Source organism: Haemorhous mexicanus, chromosome 3 (assembly GCF_027477595.1).
Source record: "Haemorhous mexicanus isolate bHaeMex1 chromosome 3, bHaeMex1.pri, whole genome shotgun sequence".
Classification (NCBI taxonomy): Eukaryota; Metazoa; Chordata; class Aves; order Passeriformes; family Fringillidae; genus Haemorhous; species Haemorhous mexicanus.
In genome coordinates, this window is record NC_082343.1 from 71,835,751 (window position 1) to 71,854,020 (window position 18,270).

Here is an 18,270-nt window from a genome sequence, read left to right on the forward strand (position 1 = left end):
AACAGTTAAGACAGAAAGTGTCTTCTTGAGTTGCCCAAAATTCCTCCTCTCGTCCCAGTTCCACGCTCTGCTACGCCATATCACCATCACTGCTAGAATGCCAATAGACAGAGAAGAGTCAGCTGAAAGGAGCTGTTTTCTGCTAATGAAACTGTTCCAGAGAGAACACATTTCACTGCCACCTCTAGCTAGAAAATTATGATAGCTAATAGTTACCCAGGAGGCTGTTCACTACTTTCAACATTTTTTGAATGTGTCAGATACCCATCTATATAAATCAGTGCACTTCATAATTCAGTAAAAATTCTATAGCTTTTTCTGGGAAATCATATTCTATATTGAAGTTTCTCCAAATTGACCACAGATTAACTTCAACATTAAACATGCAAGTGCTGGAATTTTTAATACAAAAATCTTCATACTGTTATTATTAGAATAAACAACATTTAAAATAAAACAAATGCCCATAATTTTCTCTGATGAATAAAGGGCAGAAATATCTACAAGTAATTATGCCAGTCACTTTACTTAATAAGCTTGTGCAAGTCATTTGGATATTGTGGAGATGAAGACTGTAAAAGAACCTGACTAGAATAAAATACTATTAATTAAGCCTCATAATATCCTGAAAGATAGGCAAGCGATATGACTTAATAGAGACAACACAAATTGTCTTGTTCAATGTCACATTGCCTCAGGGGAATGATAATTTCCACTGAACTAACCTACAGCTTTCAGGTGGGCTTCATCTGGGGGAAACACAAAAGTTCCATCTTCTCCTGAAGAAGAGAGGAAAATAGCTTTTGTTTTTTATTAGTCATAGAGCTCAAATATCTTTAGTGCCCTCTGGTGTGCATTTCAGTGATCAATACATGTATAAAAGGAAAGATAATTGGCATTGATCTGAATAAAACCTTCAGTTCATCTTTCTGACTACTTCTAAACAAGCTTTCAACTTCTAGGACAAGCAGGAGCTACAGTTAACATCTCCATGGCATTTATTGACCCAAAGCATCAGCTGGAAAGGTAGGTTTCAGCAACTACCCTAAATGTAAACATTAATAGAAAATATAGAATTTTTCTCTCTGTTAATTCAATTGATGTCGTGAATTCAGTTCTCCTCACCTCTTGCAGTCTCTCATTTGACTCCAATAACACTACCAGAGCCTATCCTCTTGGACTTCAATATTATTATTGTATTTTTATCTAAAAAGAAACCCAAACAAAGAAACCCTCTATAAACCATTTCCACTTTTTCCACTTCCTCATCCATTTCATCTCTTCCTGCTTTAACACTGAGAGATTTTACAGGAATAGGCTCCGTGAACACTGTAAACATCATTGTTTCTCCCACTGCTGACAACTTAAATAATTCCTTCTTTGCACTGTAACTGACACAACTCCAAACCCCACATGCTGGATCTAGCAAGTCTATGGCCTTAGGGAAATCAGAAAAGCACCTGAAACTGGAGAAAGCTGTTAATTTTTATATTTGGATGATGCTTATGCTGTACAAGTGTCTGTCACAGCAGGTAACTCCATGATTGTGAGATCTTATGCAAAGGAGATGGCATGAGGGATATCTCAGGGAGAAGTTTGTCAGCAGCACAACATGACACTGAATGAGCTGCAACAGTGACTGATCAAACCAGAAGTTCAATTTTGGGTTCCCCAGTACAAGATAGACATTGATATACCAGAGTGATTCCAGCAGAGAACTCTCCAGATGATCTACGTGACAGAGCACATGGTGTGCTGGTAGAGGTTTGAGAGAACTGGGTTTAGGTTTGTTCAGCCTTCAGAAAGCTTTGGCAGCATCTTGCTGCCATGTAACAGGAAAGTGTAGGTAAGAGAGACTCTTGCAAGTGGTCTTCAGAGGCTGTAAAATCAATATATTTGACGGTATTCAAAACTCAGCTGCACACAACCCTGAGCAAGATACTTGCTGAAGCTGCTTTGAGCAGAGGGCTCGACTTGGTGTTCTCCGTAAGTCCCTTCTAACATCCCTTAGTCCAGGCATTTAGTAAGTGCAGCAATACTTTTCAAATGATCATAACAAAATGATTCCTACTGAATTTTTTCTTTTGAAAAAATCACTAGAATTTGAATATCAAACCACAAAGTGCTTCAATTTGTACTTTTTTAAAGTAAGAACAAAACCTTACTCAGGCAAAAAAAATCCATTTTCATCACTCACAAGAAGTGACTGAAGTAACAGCTTTGAGATGCCCTTGCTCAGCTGAGACATTTCAAACAGCACATGCTCATCCACAAACCATTGCCTTTCACAGCTGATGAAAACCATCTTGCCTCCTGGAGTGATCAGGACTGCTGGATCTGCCCCTCACTGAATTGTGAACAAAGCACAGCATGGACAAACCCATCCATTCAGGCAGAGCTACCACTGGCCAGATGTGGCTCCTGAAATAACAGCGTCAGCTGGAGAGGCCCAGAAAACAGCACATAGCTGACAGAACTCCAAAGCACAATATTTGCCCCGCACACAGCACGGTGTCTCTCAGCAACAGAGAGAAGCAGGCCAGGTATCCACACATGCCAGTCACTAGAAGCCAAATCTCAGCTAAGTGACATGTAGCATGAGTTGTGAGCCAAGAACAACTAAGCTGAGCAATACAGGACTTGATTCAGAAATCATATTTGCCCACTGCCCTACTCACACATAACAAGAATTTAGCTAAAAATAGAACAAAAAATAGCCTTTACCAGCAACAATGAGAAAGATAAATAAGGCAGCTTTCAAAATTCATTTAGGAGTAGGTAAAAAGTAACACTTTGGAATGACTTTCTGGAGTGTAACCTTTATTTTTAAAATTTACTTGTAAAAATAACTCTGCATACTTTAATTTGTCTCTCTTTCATAGGCTATTCAGTGGAGAATTACGACAAAAGCACAAATATGCTTCTGACAGAAGCAAAGCTGGAAGCATCTGTGACATTTTGGGAAGTTTCCAAGGGGCTTCAGTGTATAAATTATCTTTCTGTTATCAGTACAGGTAACATCCGAACTTGAAACTAGACCTAACTTGCATTTAGAGCCATGGTACATAAACCTTTTAAAAACTACCTTAAGTGAAGAAACGAACATACTAAGAAACACAAAGAAATTTGATTGGGAGCTAAGGAATGGTAAACACACGTGGTATTTACACCAAGAATTGGCTTCTGACTCACACTGTGCTCATCACATGGCTAAAGCAGCAATTAACACTCCAACCTCCAACCCACTTTGCCCGTGACAAAAAAGTACTCTGAATAACAAAAATGCCTATAGTTTCTGCAACAGGACGTAAGGAATGCTGAAAATCTTTATGAGCTTACTTCCAGAGGTCAGACTGAAAACTTTGGAAACTGTCACCAGTCATTCAGACAATGAGGACTGAAGTGTGTCATAAACAGCAAGCAGGTCGGTGCAGGTGGTAACTAATTCAGCCATTCTTAATTCAAATATTAATTCCGGACACCTTCAGCTGTTCAGTTTTAACTCTCCCTGGCACGGGGGAGCCCTGTTCTCCTGGCAGTGTGACAGCAGCCAAAGGACACAAAAAGCAGGGGCCCAACCTTCGTTCCCACCGTGGCAGCACCCCCACCGCAGGGCCCTGCGCTGACCTTCCCCTCAGAGGCCACTGCTCTGCTTAAGGCATGAGGCAGAGACACAGCGAAAACAAGAACTTCAAAACCTTCTTTTTCTCAGTTCTTGGGATGCTTTGAGTGTGTGACAAAAAGAAAAAGACCCCAACACCAGAAGAGAAAGGTAAGGCGTAGTTTTTGACAAGCTGCAACCCAGCCCAGGCAGCAGCTCCGCGCAGGGCCGAGCCAACACGCCAGGGGGGTGGGACATCCCCCCGCGCTGTGCGGTGGCCGCAGCCCAGGGAGCTGCGGCGGCGGCGGTGGCGGGGGGGACGCTACTTACAGCCCTGGTCTCGTACAGCACCAGCTTCTGCACGGAGCTGATCAGGGGGGCGGCGGCCGCCACCGGCATGGCGGGGGCTGCCCGGGAACACGCCGGCAACAGCCGGAGCCGGGGGAGGAACACTCCGGGGCTGAGCGGGGAACCACCGCCGGCACCGAGGGAACCCGGAAGTGCCCGCGCGCCAACGCGCAGGCGCGTCCACGGGGGGCCGCGAGAGCGCGCCTGCGTCGCGGAGCCGCGTCACGCGCAGCCTCTCGGCAACGGCGGCCACGGGTGCGGCGGCAGCGGCGGCTGCGGTGGGGCACCGGGGCAGGCGAGGCGGCATCATCGCATCCGCAATCGCTGCTCCCGCCGGGAACCTCTCCCCGCGGGGTGAGCACGGTCAGCACCACGAACAGCTCCGCAGCCCCGCCCACGCCCCTGCGTGGGGCGGGGCCTCTGCCGCTCCCTCCCGCAGGGGGCGGGGCGCGGCCGTTGCCCGGGCAGCGGGGGCGCGCACAACCGGGCTCCCACCAGGACGGGGGCTCCCACCGGGTTATCGTCCTGGGTGTGCGTAGAGCGGGGGTCTGGTTTAATTCTTTGCTTTGATTATGGTGGGTTTTGTCAATTAGGAAGTTGGCCCTTGTGAAGTTTTGTGAGGGAGCGAGACTACTGGGAACGGCAGGTAAAGCTCAGCCGGTGAGTTTCTGTGAGGGGCAATGGGGAGTTGGTTCACATGTGTGGCTTTTTTCTTTTTTTAATATTAAAATGTTTAATGCAAGAGTGTCTGAACATTTGGGTTTGATGTTTCAAGGCAAACTTTTTCAGATTTTCATCCTGAAGTAGATTTTTTTAGCTGAATTTTTAAATTTAGTTTAAAAGTGACAGAGAGTTGTGTTGGGCTGTGCTGGGTTGGGTGGTTGCATATGGGTTTTGCTGGGGTTGTGACACTGAAGTGGCTCTCTAAAGACAGTGGGGTTTTGTTTTGCCTTTTGCAAACAAACTTCAGCAAGCTCCTCAGGTTTTGGCCTCCATTTTTGTTTGAAAGGTCCATGCAAATTTTCCTCCAACTTATCTTAATTAGAAATTTGTTTAGGTTTTAGTTTGTTGTGCAGCACTGGACTTGCTACTGCCTGCATTCCTGGAGGAGCTGGGATTTGTGAAGAGAATGGTGGAAGAGATCAAGAACTGTGATTTAATTCTGCAGAGTGTTATTTGTGTACCTGCCTGTGTGGACACAGAGGGTAGTTCCATTGACCATGAGAGGGCCTTTCTGTGTCTGAAGGACAAAACCAAAGGTCTTTGCAGGCCCATGGCCCATTTCAGGGACCAGAGGGAAGTCACATTTGTGTGGTAATTGGAGCAGGAAAGAAAAATCAACAACTAAAAAAGAGCAACAACCAATATGAGACTCATGAAGAAGTCATCAACAGCTGGTGATCAGGGGTTGTTGCAACAGTCCTTTGTTTTTCATAAGTGGATTTTCTCTCATTTGATGAGTGCATTGTTGGTGTTCTGTAAATGCTTTTTCTTCTTATAAAAGCTTTTTTTTTACAAATCCATTTACCTTGTAATTCACTTCCTTGTAATTTTACACACAAGTATGTACTGTACTTTATAACAAATTCTTTTTTTTCCTTCTAGCCTTAGAAAACACATGGCTTCGCAAGAGGAAAAGCAAGCTCAGTCCTTTACAGACATCTTTGATGAAGATGAAGCTGAAAGATCATTTCTGTTGTCCAAGCCCACTTGCTTCATTGTCTTTGGAAAGCCAGTAAGATGTCTGATAGAAGGGTTTTTGTCAGATATTCTGCTAACAATTTTACTTTTCCTTTCAAAACATTAGTTTACCAGTACCGCCAGAAGGGTTAAATACCTGCTTTTTGGATTTTCCCCACTCTTCAAATCCTGCAGAGGATGGTAAAAATTCTGGTCTCATTTAATGAGACAAATTTTTGCCTTCAGTAAATTGTGGTTAAAAATGCTATTACTGTACTTAAAAGTTACACATTGCTCAAAATGTTTCTTCTCTTTTGACATTGGCAACCGGATTATTTTTATTTTTGTGGTGGCTTAACCCCAGCCATCAATCAAACCCCACACATCCTTTTGCTCACTCACTCACCCTGGTGGGGTGGGACAGAGAATCAGAAGGGCAAAAGGGATAAAATACATGGGTTGACAAAAGCCATGTAGATGAGCAACGCAAAACAAGGAATTAATTCACCACTTCCTAGGGGCGGGCAGATGATCAGCCAATCCCAGAAGCCAGGGCTCCATCATGCTTTATGGTGACTTGGGAAGACAAATGCTATCACTCCAAAAGTACTTCCCTTTCCTTCTCTTTCCCAGCTTTAAATCCTGAGCATGACACCATGTGCTTTGGGATATCCTTGTGTGTCAGTCAGAGTCATCTGTTCCAGCTGTGTTCCCTCCCAGCTTCCATCCACTCTCATTTTCCTAATTTCCTCATTTTCCATACTAGTGGAGCCATATGGAAAGCAGGAAAGGCTTTGTCTCTGTGTAAGCTCTGCTCAGCAGTAACAGAAACATCTCTGTACTACCAACACTTTTTTTCAGCACAAATCCAAAACACAGCCCCACACTAGCTGCTTTGAAGAAAGTTAAATCTACCCCAGCCAAAACCAGAACAATGCTATTAAAATGTTTTATTTTTTAATAAAATTGATAAAATAAAGACATAAATTAGTGTAAAAGAACCTTCAGGTTAATGTACTGACTTACAGACATGCAATGAGATATTACAGATCTTAATATTAAAACTTTGACAAAATTCTATCTGATATATTTGGAAACATTCAAAATCCACCAAGCTGTCCTGATAAAAGGATCTGTACTACCTTCTAACTATAATTCAAGGTCTCTCTTTCTCTCAACTAATTTGTGCCTCCTTAACTTAGAAAAATTTGATGTTTTTAAACCTAAACTTTTCAGATTTCTTTTTTTCCCCCAAATGTGAGTTTGCATTATTGCCTCAGTTTGCTGAAGAGAGTTCTTTTTTATTTTGATATAAGTTTGCCTTATAACATGTTTTATGCACTTGTAAGAGTGCACTCAGCTCAACAGAAACTACAGTGAACTAACTCATCTAGTTTTAAATGAACTTCAAAATTTTAACCGTGCATGAGAAAGGTAACTTTATGTTTCATAGACCAAACCACCATAAAATGTTCATTGGAAAATAGTACAAAAAATTCTCATATTCTCAACCAGTGCCTTCAGTAACACGCTTGACATCAATATAACAAGGTATTGAAATTGTACAGACCTTACCAGGAAAGCAGGGAACTAAATATTTTATTTTTATGGTAATATCTTTTATATATCTGACTGATGTGCAGAGTACCTATCCTATTTAAGATAAATCTTTTAAATTAAAAACATGGTGCCATTAAAGCAAAGCCAAATACATATATTCTCATCACACCTATAAGATGTAAGGTATGAGTACGTTGCAGTGTTTGTTGATGCACTCTTAACTGGGAATGTAATTTATTTGTTGGGTTTTGCTATTTTTTATCACAAAATTTATCAAGGAAAAAAAATTGTCCTGTCAAAACAGGTCTTCTTATATGCCCTTCTGAAAAAAGGGCACCATCCTAAGGGTGGAAGATGGTGAGTTTTGCAAAATCCCATTTAGTTAATCACTCTTGGAAGCCTTATAGCTCTCAGTTTTGTTGGTTTTCCTCTGGATTCATGTAAGTAATAAAGATTTTGCCAGTATCTAACCAGATTTGTGGACTAACAAGGGCAGTTTTTAAGCATTTGTTGTTTTAGTAAAAAAATACTATCCCAGTGTATCCTACTCAGAAAGGGTTGATGGGTTTTCGTCATAATTTGCTTTGAGGCTGAAGATAATACATCTTAGTCCTAAGGAGTTTCTCATAGGAATTTGTGGTCAAATCATAGCTGAGTTTTAGTCAGAGTTACTCAGAAACAAACTGAGAATAATGACTTTGGAGGTAATAAGCTACAAGTAGCAGCATATTAGCAATGCTAGGCAATATGAAGTAGAGGATGGTGTTTAAAAGAGTGTTTTATGTTTGCCCAATGCGTAACTCAGAGGCCCTCATCCCAATGATAGATTTTCATTGTTTTTATCATGTGAAAATATATTCTTCATTGTGTTACATGTTTGGTTTTGTTCTGTCTTTCTTTTAAAAGTGCATTTTTCATTTTAAGGGTTCTGGTAAGAATACGTTAGCCAGCAAACTAGCACAGAGATGGAACTGCATTTTCATAGAAGGTAAACACATGCTATATTTGGAACTTTGCTTTGGCTCCACAATAGCTTTTGGGTTAGAATGCCCTCACTGTTCCCTGTAATTCAAAGGACATGTTTCTGATTGCCGCAGACACTTCTGATACGACCAAGTAATCATTTTACCAGAAATAAAATTGCTGATCACAGTTTTTCATTTATTGAAAGGCTTAGAAAAATCACTGTGGTTTTTTTTTTTTAAATCATAAATTCTATTTCCAATCCTGTAAGGGGCTTCCTGTGACCCTTTTTGTTCACACAGAGGCAACTCATTCAACTCCAAAGAGTACAGACGTTTTCCAGTGCATACCATGAAAAAATAGGAGGCTCTTTCCTTTCTGTTTGTGCAGTGTCCAATACAAGGGGATGTACTCCAGGAAACAGAGTTATTATATTTACAAAATAAGTAAAGTACCTTTACTTCTTTTGAAGATTTAGAATTGTAACATTCTAACATGGTAAAAATCACTTGTAATAAAGTACTTTTTTGACTTAGGTATATATAGAATTTTTATACCATAGTATTGTATAACAAGGAAAAAAATTAATACCTGGTCCAGAACATGGATCAGGCCAAAATCAGAAGGGACTTCAGAAATGTACTTGACCCAGTCCATTCTGTTGGAATGCATTTAAATCAGTACTGACAAATGTTAATCAAATTTGTTTTAAAAAATTTCTAGGCAGTCTTTCTCTGTAACACTCTCTGCTATTAGAAGGTTTTTCTTAGCAACTAATCTAAATCTCAGTTACTGTGCTTTTAAGCCTTATTTCTAATTCAGGAAATTACTCTTTTCTTATTTTGTTCATGATATTTCTTTTAATCTTCTTTTAGCTAGTGAATGCACACATGTGTGTACACACTTATTTTTACTTATGCAAATAATTTTTTTTCATTTTCTACATCAAAAAAGGAAGAAACAAAGAAATTCAGCATACATAAACATGAATAATTTTGTTCAGAAAGGACCTCCAGAGGTGACTGAGTCAAACATTCCTCTCAAAGCAGCGTCAACTAGAAAGAGCAGCTCAGTTCAGTCTGGAATATCTCCAAGGATGGAGACTCTGCCTACTCCCAGAGAAATACTTTGCAATGTTTGACGTCCTTCTTGATGAAAAATTGCTTCCTATTTACCCCATTCAAATTTCTCATGTTCCTATTCGTGTCTGCTGCCTCCTGTCCTAACTGCGCTCTGTGGTGACTGTGGGTCTGTCCTTGTGACCTCCCAATAAGTAGTTTTAGATAGCTGTAAAAGCTGTCTGTTTTCCTCCAGGCTGGACAAGGTCAGTTCTTTTGGCTTCTCCTAGGCTGTTCATTCTTCTGATGGTTTTTGTGTCCTCTGCTGAACTTGCTCTGGAGTATCAACATCTGTCCTGTGCTGGCTTAAAAATAAATCAAGACAGAAAATTATTGAATGGGAAAGATGTTTGCAACCTTTTTAATGACACAATACTTTCTATTCATTTATCCAGTGAATTGGTCAATACTCATAAATAAAACAGGGCCAGGGTGCACACAGATTGCTGATTTTCAGTTGCCTGTATTGTTAATTAGTGCACTCCCTGCCTCAGTTTTGGCCTATGGCAAATATTGTTCTCCCAAAAACCTATCCATAGTATGAAAGGCAGGATGTGCAACCTAGTCATCATTCCTAGTAGGAGCAGTTGAAAAACAGCCACTGTGTTTTGAGAAGAAAGATTAGGGCTGTATAGGATTGGGTCACCTGGCTTCAGGACCTTTCCCTGGCCTGGCTTATTAGTAATATAAATGTAGCTGTAAGAGTAATTGAAAACTTTTATAAAATCTCTTATTATATAATTCATACAGAAGTGTGAAAGACTTCCAGGGTCATTCTAATATGATATCACTGTTTACAGAGACATAGGACAGTCTTTTAATTTGATGGATGCCACTTTTCTTAAAATAGATGATTTTGTGTGTCTAAACAGTTCTTCTTAATCTTGGTTTTTAAATTTAAAAAGTTATAGAGCTCAAATACTCATCTCTGTATTACAAGACTGTAATGCTGATTGAATTTAAATAAGTAGTTCAGATAATCCTGCAAAACTGCTGTTGTGCATTTTTGTGTAGTATATACAGCGTTAAACTGTAGGAAGAGACACCTCAGGTTCTGGATGGGCAAAGTATAATAATGGCCCTAAGTATAATAGCTTTTCATTCAAAATAGTCTGGTTGCTTGGAGCACACATACATCCTCCTTGTGTGTATGTGTCTGTACATATGTATCTGCAGGTACAAGTCTGTTTAGAAAATATTTTGTATTAATTACTTTTCTTATGTTTGATATGCTTCCTTAGCCTCAGAAGTAATTAAAACGAATATTCAACGAAGATCAGAATATGGACTTAAGGTAAAGTTCTAATCTTCTAGTAGGTTTTGTCACATTTTTAAGAAACACTTACTAAAAGACTATGTTTTGCATTTTACCCTAGTGTCAAAAATTGCTTTGTGATGGGCAAAGTATTCCTGAGGAACTGGTGACAAAAATGATTCTGCAAATGATTGAGTCACCAGAAGTTGCTCATTATGGTGAGTATATTTATAGCCTAAACTTCTTAGAATGTGCTACTTATAATTTTACATCCATTTTACATCAAATATAATTCTAGCTTTTTCTCACGCTCTTCAGCTTGTGGAATATCAATAAAATGAAAGTGTGTTTGGGGATTAATTTACTAGTATGGGAGATCAGAAAGTGTCATACTGATCCTGTGTTGTGTTGATTTTGGGAAAATAATTTTCCCAAAATTTTAAGTGTTGATATGACTCTTATTTGACAGTATTATTTGTTAGGATAGGGTTTAAAATACAGATATTTTATTCTTCAATACTTCTGTAACAACAACATAACAATAGTCCATCAGTAAAAACATTTTAAGCATTTTAAACCATGTAAAAGAAGGAAAACAGATTACTGAAAATGCAAAGTATTATGGGCTTTTTTTTTCCTCTTACAGAATTGTTTATTCCCTTTGCATTTTGTCACACAGAGTAGGGTGGATGAGAATAGTAATCCTAGAGGCTATAATTCTTTTATTTGAGGAAAGATTTTGTTAATTGAGGCTGTCAGGACAAGTGCTGCAGATCTTGCTAGTGTCTGAATCTGCTTCCCTGATGAGGAAATAGAAGTACTGCCAAGAGCAAAGGAGGTAAAAAGGAAATGTAGTTTCTTTTTCTTGTTTTGACTTTTATTTGAAATTTCCATTTTAGGAGAGAGACAGGTGTAGCGCCAATGTTAGTTTCTACTGCTCTAAAAACTAGCCTGCTTTTTAAGCTTTCAGTTGCAATGGGTTTTCTTTTCTAGTACATGACTCAACAGTTTTGCAAAATACGCAGTCTTGCCTAGTGAAACCAGGCTTTTGAAACAGTAAAAAAAGAGAAATAGGGAAGAAATTTTTTAAAAAGGACGCAAAAAACTGCATGAAGAGGTAGCAGCAGAAATGCCAGTCTCTTAAAATGTATGGGAGGACTTTGGTAAAGGCATGAAGAGGCTTCTGTGTTATTGGAGTTCCCCTCCTTGAGTCAGTCTGAAGATGTTTGTTTCACAGAGGAGCACAGCGGTCCTGGAGACTGTAAAGACAACTGTTAAGTTGAATAAAGTTTGGTTCTTGTAGCCATGACACTTTCTGTATTACACATGCCCCAAAGTAGCAAGGAATAGAATAACCAACATCCTCAGTATTTTTCCTACCAACTAGAACTGACCTCCAAAACCAATTTTTGTTTTAGTATTTCTAGTAACTTCTTGTTTATCAGCTACTATTTTAATGCATTCTTGGGAAGCTTCAGTAGGTTTTCAGCAGGAACTAATCAGTCAATTCACTTTAAATTATTCATTCAAGATTTTAGAAACTGTTGTATGAAAGATTGGGATTTTTACCTTTGGTGTTTGTAAAATTCAAGTTTTTAAACATTATACACAATAAGTGTGTCTCAAAAGCTTGGTAATCCCCTGGTTACTTTTTAATCTAGTTGATAGTTGTCTTAGGTATACTTAATGACTTTTAGCTTCCTCACAATATTGATTTGGGGGCAAACACTCTCTCCAAGAATGGTTTTCCACGTTACACTTCCATTTCCCTCACATTAGCTGTTGTTATCTGGGATGTGTGGATAAGCAGAGGCTGTGCATGTTCTTCACACCTCACTGTCAGTTAGAATTCTCTAAAGGTATCAACAGTTTAGAATCCAAGATTTTAATTTCCTAGAGGAATAACTATATATTTTGCTATCCCTTGCTTATCTTCTTCTTCTCTTGCATCTTTGGATAGTAGCTTCCATAGAAGTAGGAGTCTTCACTCCTAACACCTCCTGCAAAGACGGCTACCACATTTTTGTGCTGTCCAGACTTGCATTTAAATGTTATCACGCAAAATTTTTAGCATGCACCATTTCTCTAAGGGAATATTCTCATTATTTGGCTAAAAACATCCACCTGATTTTTGTTTAGTCTCTCATCCTGGCCTAATGAATACAGATTTTGTTACTGCACACATACAGCCATCAGCAATTACAGTACTTTCCTAGGAACTTGAAACCACAAGTTCATCTGTGGGGCTGAGCACTGTAATATTAGGAAAACATATTATTACCACTCTTTGTCATGTCGAGGCAACATCTGTTTGCCAAACAGGACTGAGCATTGGGAGTCCTGAGTGAACAGATGCTTGCCAAATGATCCATGTGCATACTGTGTGCATAGTGCCTCTGTTTGAGAGGCAGGAGAGTGGTTCAGACTCCCTTCATTAGAAGGCAGAACATTCAAAGGTTGTGTAAAAAGCTTAGACTCCTAGTTTAATTGCTTTAAATTGTAGAGTGGCTACTCTTTGCAGTGCCTTTTATATGTAGTTGGGTTATTTGGGGAGTTTTTGAGGGTTTTTTTCAGAAAGCTGAACACTCACTTTATTAAAACTATACTATATTACATTACAACTATATTAAAGAGAGATACTATACTATATCATACTTACTATATTCCACAAGTGCAAAGCAACAGGAGAAGCAAGCAGAGATAAAAATTGTTTTCCTTCTATGCTTCTCCAGGAAAAACCTGAGAGAGAGAATTATCTCTCTCTGTTCAGAGAATGTGAATTCCACATCTATAAAGCCTTTTAGTGGCAAAACTGGTCACTGAAAGCTTGTTAATTTTTAGGCACTAAAATGTCTGAGCTAGACACATAAAGCAGGTGGTCTGAGTATAGTTTTTAATTTTGTTTGAGTTAACATATGTTGAGAGTACTCCGTAAAGCTGTAAACAATACACTTTTTTTGTCTGTATTTCATCTGCAGCAGACATGGGTGCAGTTTTTTTAGCAGTGTTGTGTCATGTATGTGGTTTAAAATTGTACCACTACATGTATTGTTTAAAAGAGATGAGTATAAATAGCTCTATAATTGACAGACCCTCTTAAAATATGTTCAATTAAATGTATTTGGCAGGTTATATTCTTACTGGATTTCCTTCTCTCTCGGAGGAATATATGACTGTTCCACAACAAATAGAGAAAATAAGGAATCTAAAATTAAAACCGGATTTCCTGATTAACATTAAGGTAATGTCATCTTCAGTAACTTCCTAGTATTTTTCCTCATTATTAGTATACTCATATGCTATACATGCCAAATATATTTTCCTCTGTATACTTGAGTACATAATTTATTGAGGAATGATAAATTCTTCTCTTCATATTGGAATAGAGTTTCACTGGTTTGTTCCATTATAAACTGTGATGAGGTAATGAACATGTCCTAGAACTTCAGCAGCAGTTACAGTTTTGTACCTCCACCAATTAGAAGATAGAGGTTTTCAAGAAAGGGAAGCTTTGAATTACATGATTATGATGGGATTTTGGACACATGTACATCTGCCACTTGTGTAATGCAGGAAAAAACTTCTCACATATGGATGTTAGAAAGTAGTTAGAAAATAGTTTTATTTTTCAGTCACTAATTGTGAAACTGCTTAATTATTAATTAATCTTGTTTACAAATCTCAATTTCTTCATGAGCAGTGATGTGACATACCAGATATTTTACAAAATGACTCTGATATAACCAGAGAAACATAAACCATTGTTAGTGTGGGATTTAGAGAACTTTCTCAATGTAACCTAAAAGAATGGATTTGCTTGCTATGTCCACATTAGTAAGCAAAACAAGGCAAGAGGATCTCTTCAGACATCGGGCCAGCTGCTTTGGCCAAACACTTCTAAGCTGTTTTGTTAGTCAGAATGGGGTTGCAGTGCCCAAACTGCCCACAGGGAAAGGCCCAAGGCCTGTGCCATTCTCCAGATTGCGCCCAGCTGTTCACTGGGGAGGGTTCTAGCTGGCCCACACTGAACTGTGCCAGACTCCATCTAAAAAAATAACCATATGTATAGTCATGAATACACTTTCAGGCCCTTCCTCTAGCAGCGTTTTATTTATAATCAACTAGGTAAGTTTTGTCTTCTACTTTGAATGGGTTCTGAATAGTAAGCCTCTGGTGGTGTGCTCCATTCTTACTGGGATTTTGATTCTAGTTGGCCATCTATGTGTTTTTCCAGATGCTAAGTCTCTGGGTATGGACCTGCTCTATCACTTTGCAGATTTAACTCAGTGTTTGTTTTAATCCCATACTCTTAAGACTTAATTTGCTTGAACATGCATAATGAAAGTTGGTGAATGCCTACTTCAAACCTTTTTTCTGTTGTCTCAGAAAGATCCTAAAACATCAACAAACATATTTTTTTCCTGCTTTTTGGGCAGATTTGATTATTTCATAAAGTCAGTCTTTGTTTTAATGCTATGTAGTCAGAAATCCCTTTTGTGGAGAATGTGTTGTATAGATTCACGTGCAACAATACAAATAGAAGAGTGATACTAACTAAACCAGAAAGAAAAATTTAATTCTTGACTTCATGTAGTAACGCTATGTCCTTTGAGAAAAGGACTGAAACTAAATACACATTAAAAATCCTTGCCCCAAGGTCAAAGAAATAACTTTGCTTTTGATTTCAGGGAATTGAAACTGTTTTCACAGATATGTCAGAATTGTAACTATTTTCATTAGATCAAAAACAAAGGAGGAAAGGAGATTCTAGATAACTGTGGCAATAATAAAATACTGTAGTATTTCATTACTGCAGTATTTCATTTCAGAATTAGTAGACCAATTTAGAGAAATTTTGTCTCTCCAAGAAAAGGATCTTATAGCAGTACAATAATTAAAATTTCCTTTTAATTTTTCCTTGCTAGTGTCCGGATCATGAGTTATGCCAAAGAATATCAGGACAAAGGCAAAACCCTGATTCAGGGGTGATATATCAGAGGAGCCAGTGGGATCCTAAAGTTACTGACAAGCGTAAGAAAGAGAAAGATCTGGATGAAGAAGAGGAGGAAGAAGAAGAGGAAGAGCAGGATCAAGAAGAAGAAGAAGAAGAAGAAGAAGAAGAAGAAGACGAGGTAAATATTGCTAATTTCTAAGCAGTGCAAAATATTACAGTGTGCTTTAGACAAGGCAGAAAAAATTCTGATCTAAAATATCACTACTATGTTATAAATTTATTTTGCTCAAAATAATTATATTTCTGTCCTGCTTTAAGAGATGTGGGGTAACACTTAAATAGTAGCTTTAAGTGACAGTAAATATTGATCATTGTATAGCTCAGTCTGGGCTCCGTCTTTGACTCAAAATTCACTGATCTGTTTCTTGCCATAAGGTGAAAGTGTATCAGGAGGAGAAGGATGGCTCTACACTGCCTTTTTCTCAATCTATACAAATAAAAAAATTCTTAATTTTTGTTTATTGTAGCAACTTTTTACTAATATTTGCAGGACACTAACTTGTTTTCTGGTTTTGGTGTTACACTACTACAAATGGATTTTCTTTTTTGTCAGAAAGGTATTAGATTTGAATTCAGGTTAAATTTTTATAAAAGGGACCAACGACTTACCAATGCAAGTTCTAGGCACACTGCTCTCCATTAAATAACACTTCATCAGAATAGGATCATGGTCAGCAGTCACTGGACTAATACTCATTGCAATACTCTCCAAATCTACTTTTTTAAAATTTGAGTGAAAACAAAAATTATTTTAATACATTATTTCTGTGTCTTGAAATTTTGTTTTGCAGGCTAGAAAAGGTCCACGTAAGAAATTAGAGCCTTTTCATCAACTAGTGCAGCGGCCTGAAGATTTTCTTGAAAATGCAGAGAAAAGAATTGGAATATACAAGGATATAATACTTCCTCATTTAGAAGTAAGCAAAATAATATAATTATGCATAACAAAAGATTTTTAAAATATCTTGCACTGTTTTCATTGTTTTTTTAGTTTGAGATTTGTTGTATTGAGGTGGTCATGCTACAACATATCCCCAAATTCTGAAATTTATTCTGAAATCAGTGATACAAAGTTATCATCTGTAGGTGTTGTTTCTACTCTGCAGTCAAGATAATCAACTTTGACTTCTAAAAGTGAAACCATACCTGCCACCACAAATGCTTTCTAAATATAGTAAGTGAAGTATTTGAAGACTCCATTGTTTCATCGCCATTACCAGAGTCCATTCCAGAATGCAATACCATAAATAATCTGCATCCATTGTCTTCCACTCCAATAGATTCCTTTTCTCACCTGCTTCATTGCCTGCAGATTTATATACACAGTAATTAGCCCATTAGTTTGTTTTATCACTTACTTAATTTCTGAAGCTATGATATTGTTTTTCCCTGTTGTGTTCAGGAAAGTGGAATTACTCTATGTTGTTTGTTTTGTTTTGTTGGGGTTTTTTTTTTTTGTTTTTTTAAATTTTTTTTATTTTAATCTCTTAGTACAAGCAACTGCAAAATCTTCATGTTTGATGCCCACTTGACAATTACTGTTTATACCTTTCAATTTGCTATTGATTAGTTAAACCTATAGATAAAATTGTGTAAAAGTGGTATAATGGTGTTTGCTAGAGTAACAAACTTGTTACTGCTGTGAAGGGGAAAACAAAAATATATGGTATCTTTAATCATTACACAATCTCATGTGGATTTCTTATAAGTGAGAAATGGAATGGAAAGTTGCTTAGATTAAATTACTTTAGGATGTATACCACACTTCAGCAGTTTCAACACATTCCCACTAGTTGGTAGGGTTCACTTAGGGTTCACTAGTGATGAATATATTGGTGAAGATGCTTAGTGGTCCATTAATACATTAAAAGGACACAGGGTTTTATCAACTGGCCCAGGCAAAGTTTGAGATGATGAAATTGAAATTGAAACAAAAAGCTTATAAGGTGTGCAGTTTGCACTGATTGGAAGATAGGTAGAACGAAATTTGGAGAACACACTTGGATGTCTTGATAAATCGTTGGGATTAAAATGACCTGAAATAAATGTGAAATACTGCAGTGAGGAAGGAAACCTATGGAACAACTGCAACATGTGAAATAATTGGCTAGACCTCAGTACTTCAGACAATCTGCCATCTCTGGGGATTTAGTTAGTCAAAACTAAGTCAATAAATGAAATGCTATTGTTTAAACTCAAATACTATGAATGTACTAGTAAGACTGTAAGACCATTGTATTTAAGAGAAATACAATCTATTATTCTCTCTTTAGAGGAGTATTAGAAAGAATTAATTAGTTATTATCTATTTTGACCAAAAATAGAGCAGATGATTTAATTTACAGTATAGAAGACAGACTAGATGAAATGAGCCAGGAAATGAGCTCTGACCATAAATGTAGTGAAGAGCTGGAACAGATTACCTGCAAAGGTGTAAAGTCACCTTCAATAGGACATTTTAGGCTTGAGGTTAGACCATCATTTGTCAGGAATGGAGTGAGTGTTCTCAGTCCTCAGAGAGGGGCATTAACAACCGACATGGGCTAGTTTTTTAGTCTAAGAGATTATTTATAGTGTGAAAATTTCAAACAAGAAAAGTCAAATATATGGTCCAAATTTTAAAGGAATTGGGAGTCAGGACCAAAATTAAAACATTGGACTCTTGACTGGCATTTCTGAGAAATGTATTAATTGAGATTGTCTTCATTTTCCAGCAAAGAAATTAAAGTGG

General features: G+C 38.0%; 2 protein-coding genes across 2 annotated transcripts in view; one reads left to right on the top strand and one right to left on the bottom strand.

Moving 5' to 3' along the window:
* FIG4 (FIG4 phosphoinositide 5-phosphatase) overlaps positions 1–4,117 on the bottom strand; it is a 51,982-nt gene extending 47,865 nt beyond the window's left edge. Inside the window, exon 1 of the mRNA XM_059842310.1 lies at positions 3,932–4,117. Within this exon, the coding sequence (XP_059698293.1) occupies positions 3,932–4,000 (69 nt within the window). The 5' untranslated portion in view covers positions 4,001–4,117. The remainder of the gene's footprint in view (positions 1–3,931) is intronic.
* A 1,450-nt stretch (positions 4,118–5,567) lies between these two features.
* The window catches only part of AK9 (adenylate kinase 9), a 59,505-nt gene continuing 46,802 nt past the window's right edge, over positions 5,568–18,270 (top strand). Inside the window, exons 1-7 of the mRNA XM_059842311.1 lie at positions 5,568–5,684; positions 8,114–8,177; positions 10,512–10,564; positions 10,647–10,743; positions 13,654–13,766; positions 15,451–15,657; positions 16,352–16,456. Of these exons, the coding sequence (XP_059698294.1) occupies positions 5,568–5,684; positions 8,114–8,177; positions 10,512–10,564; positions 10,647–10,743; positions 13,654–13,766; positions 15,451–15,657; positions 16,352–16,456 (756 nt within the window). The remainder of the gene's footprint in view (positions 5,685–8,113; positions 8,178–10,511; positions 10,565–10,646; positions 10,744–13,653; positions 13,767–15,450; positions 15,658–16,351; positions 16,457–18,270) is intronic.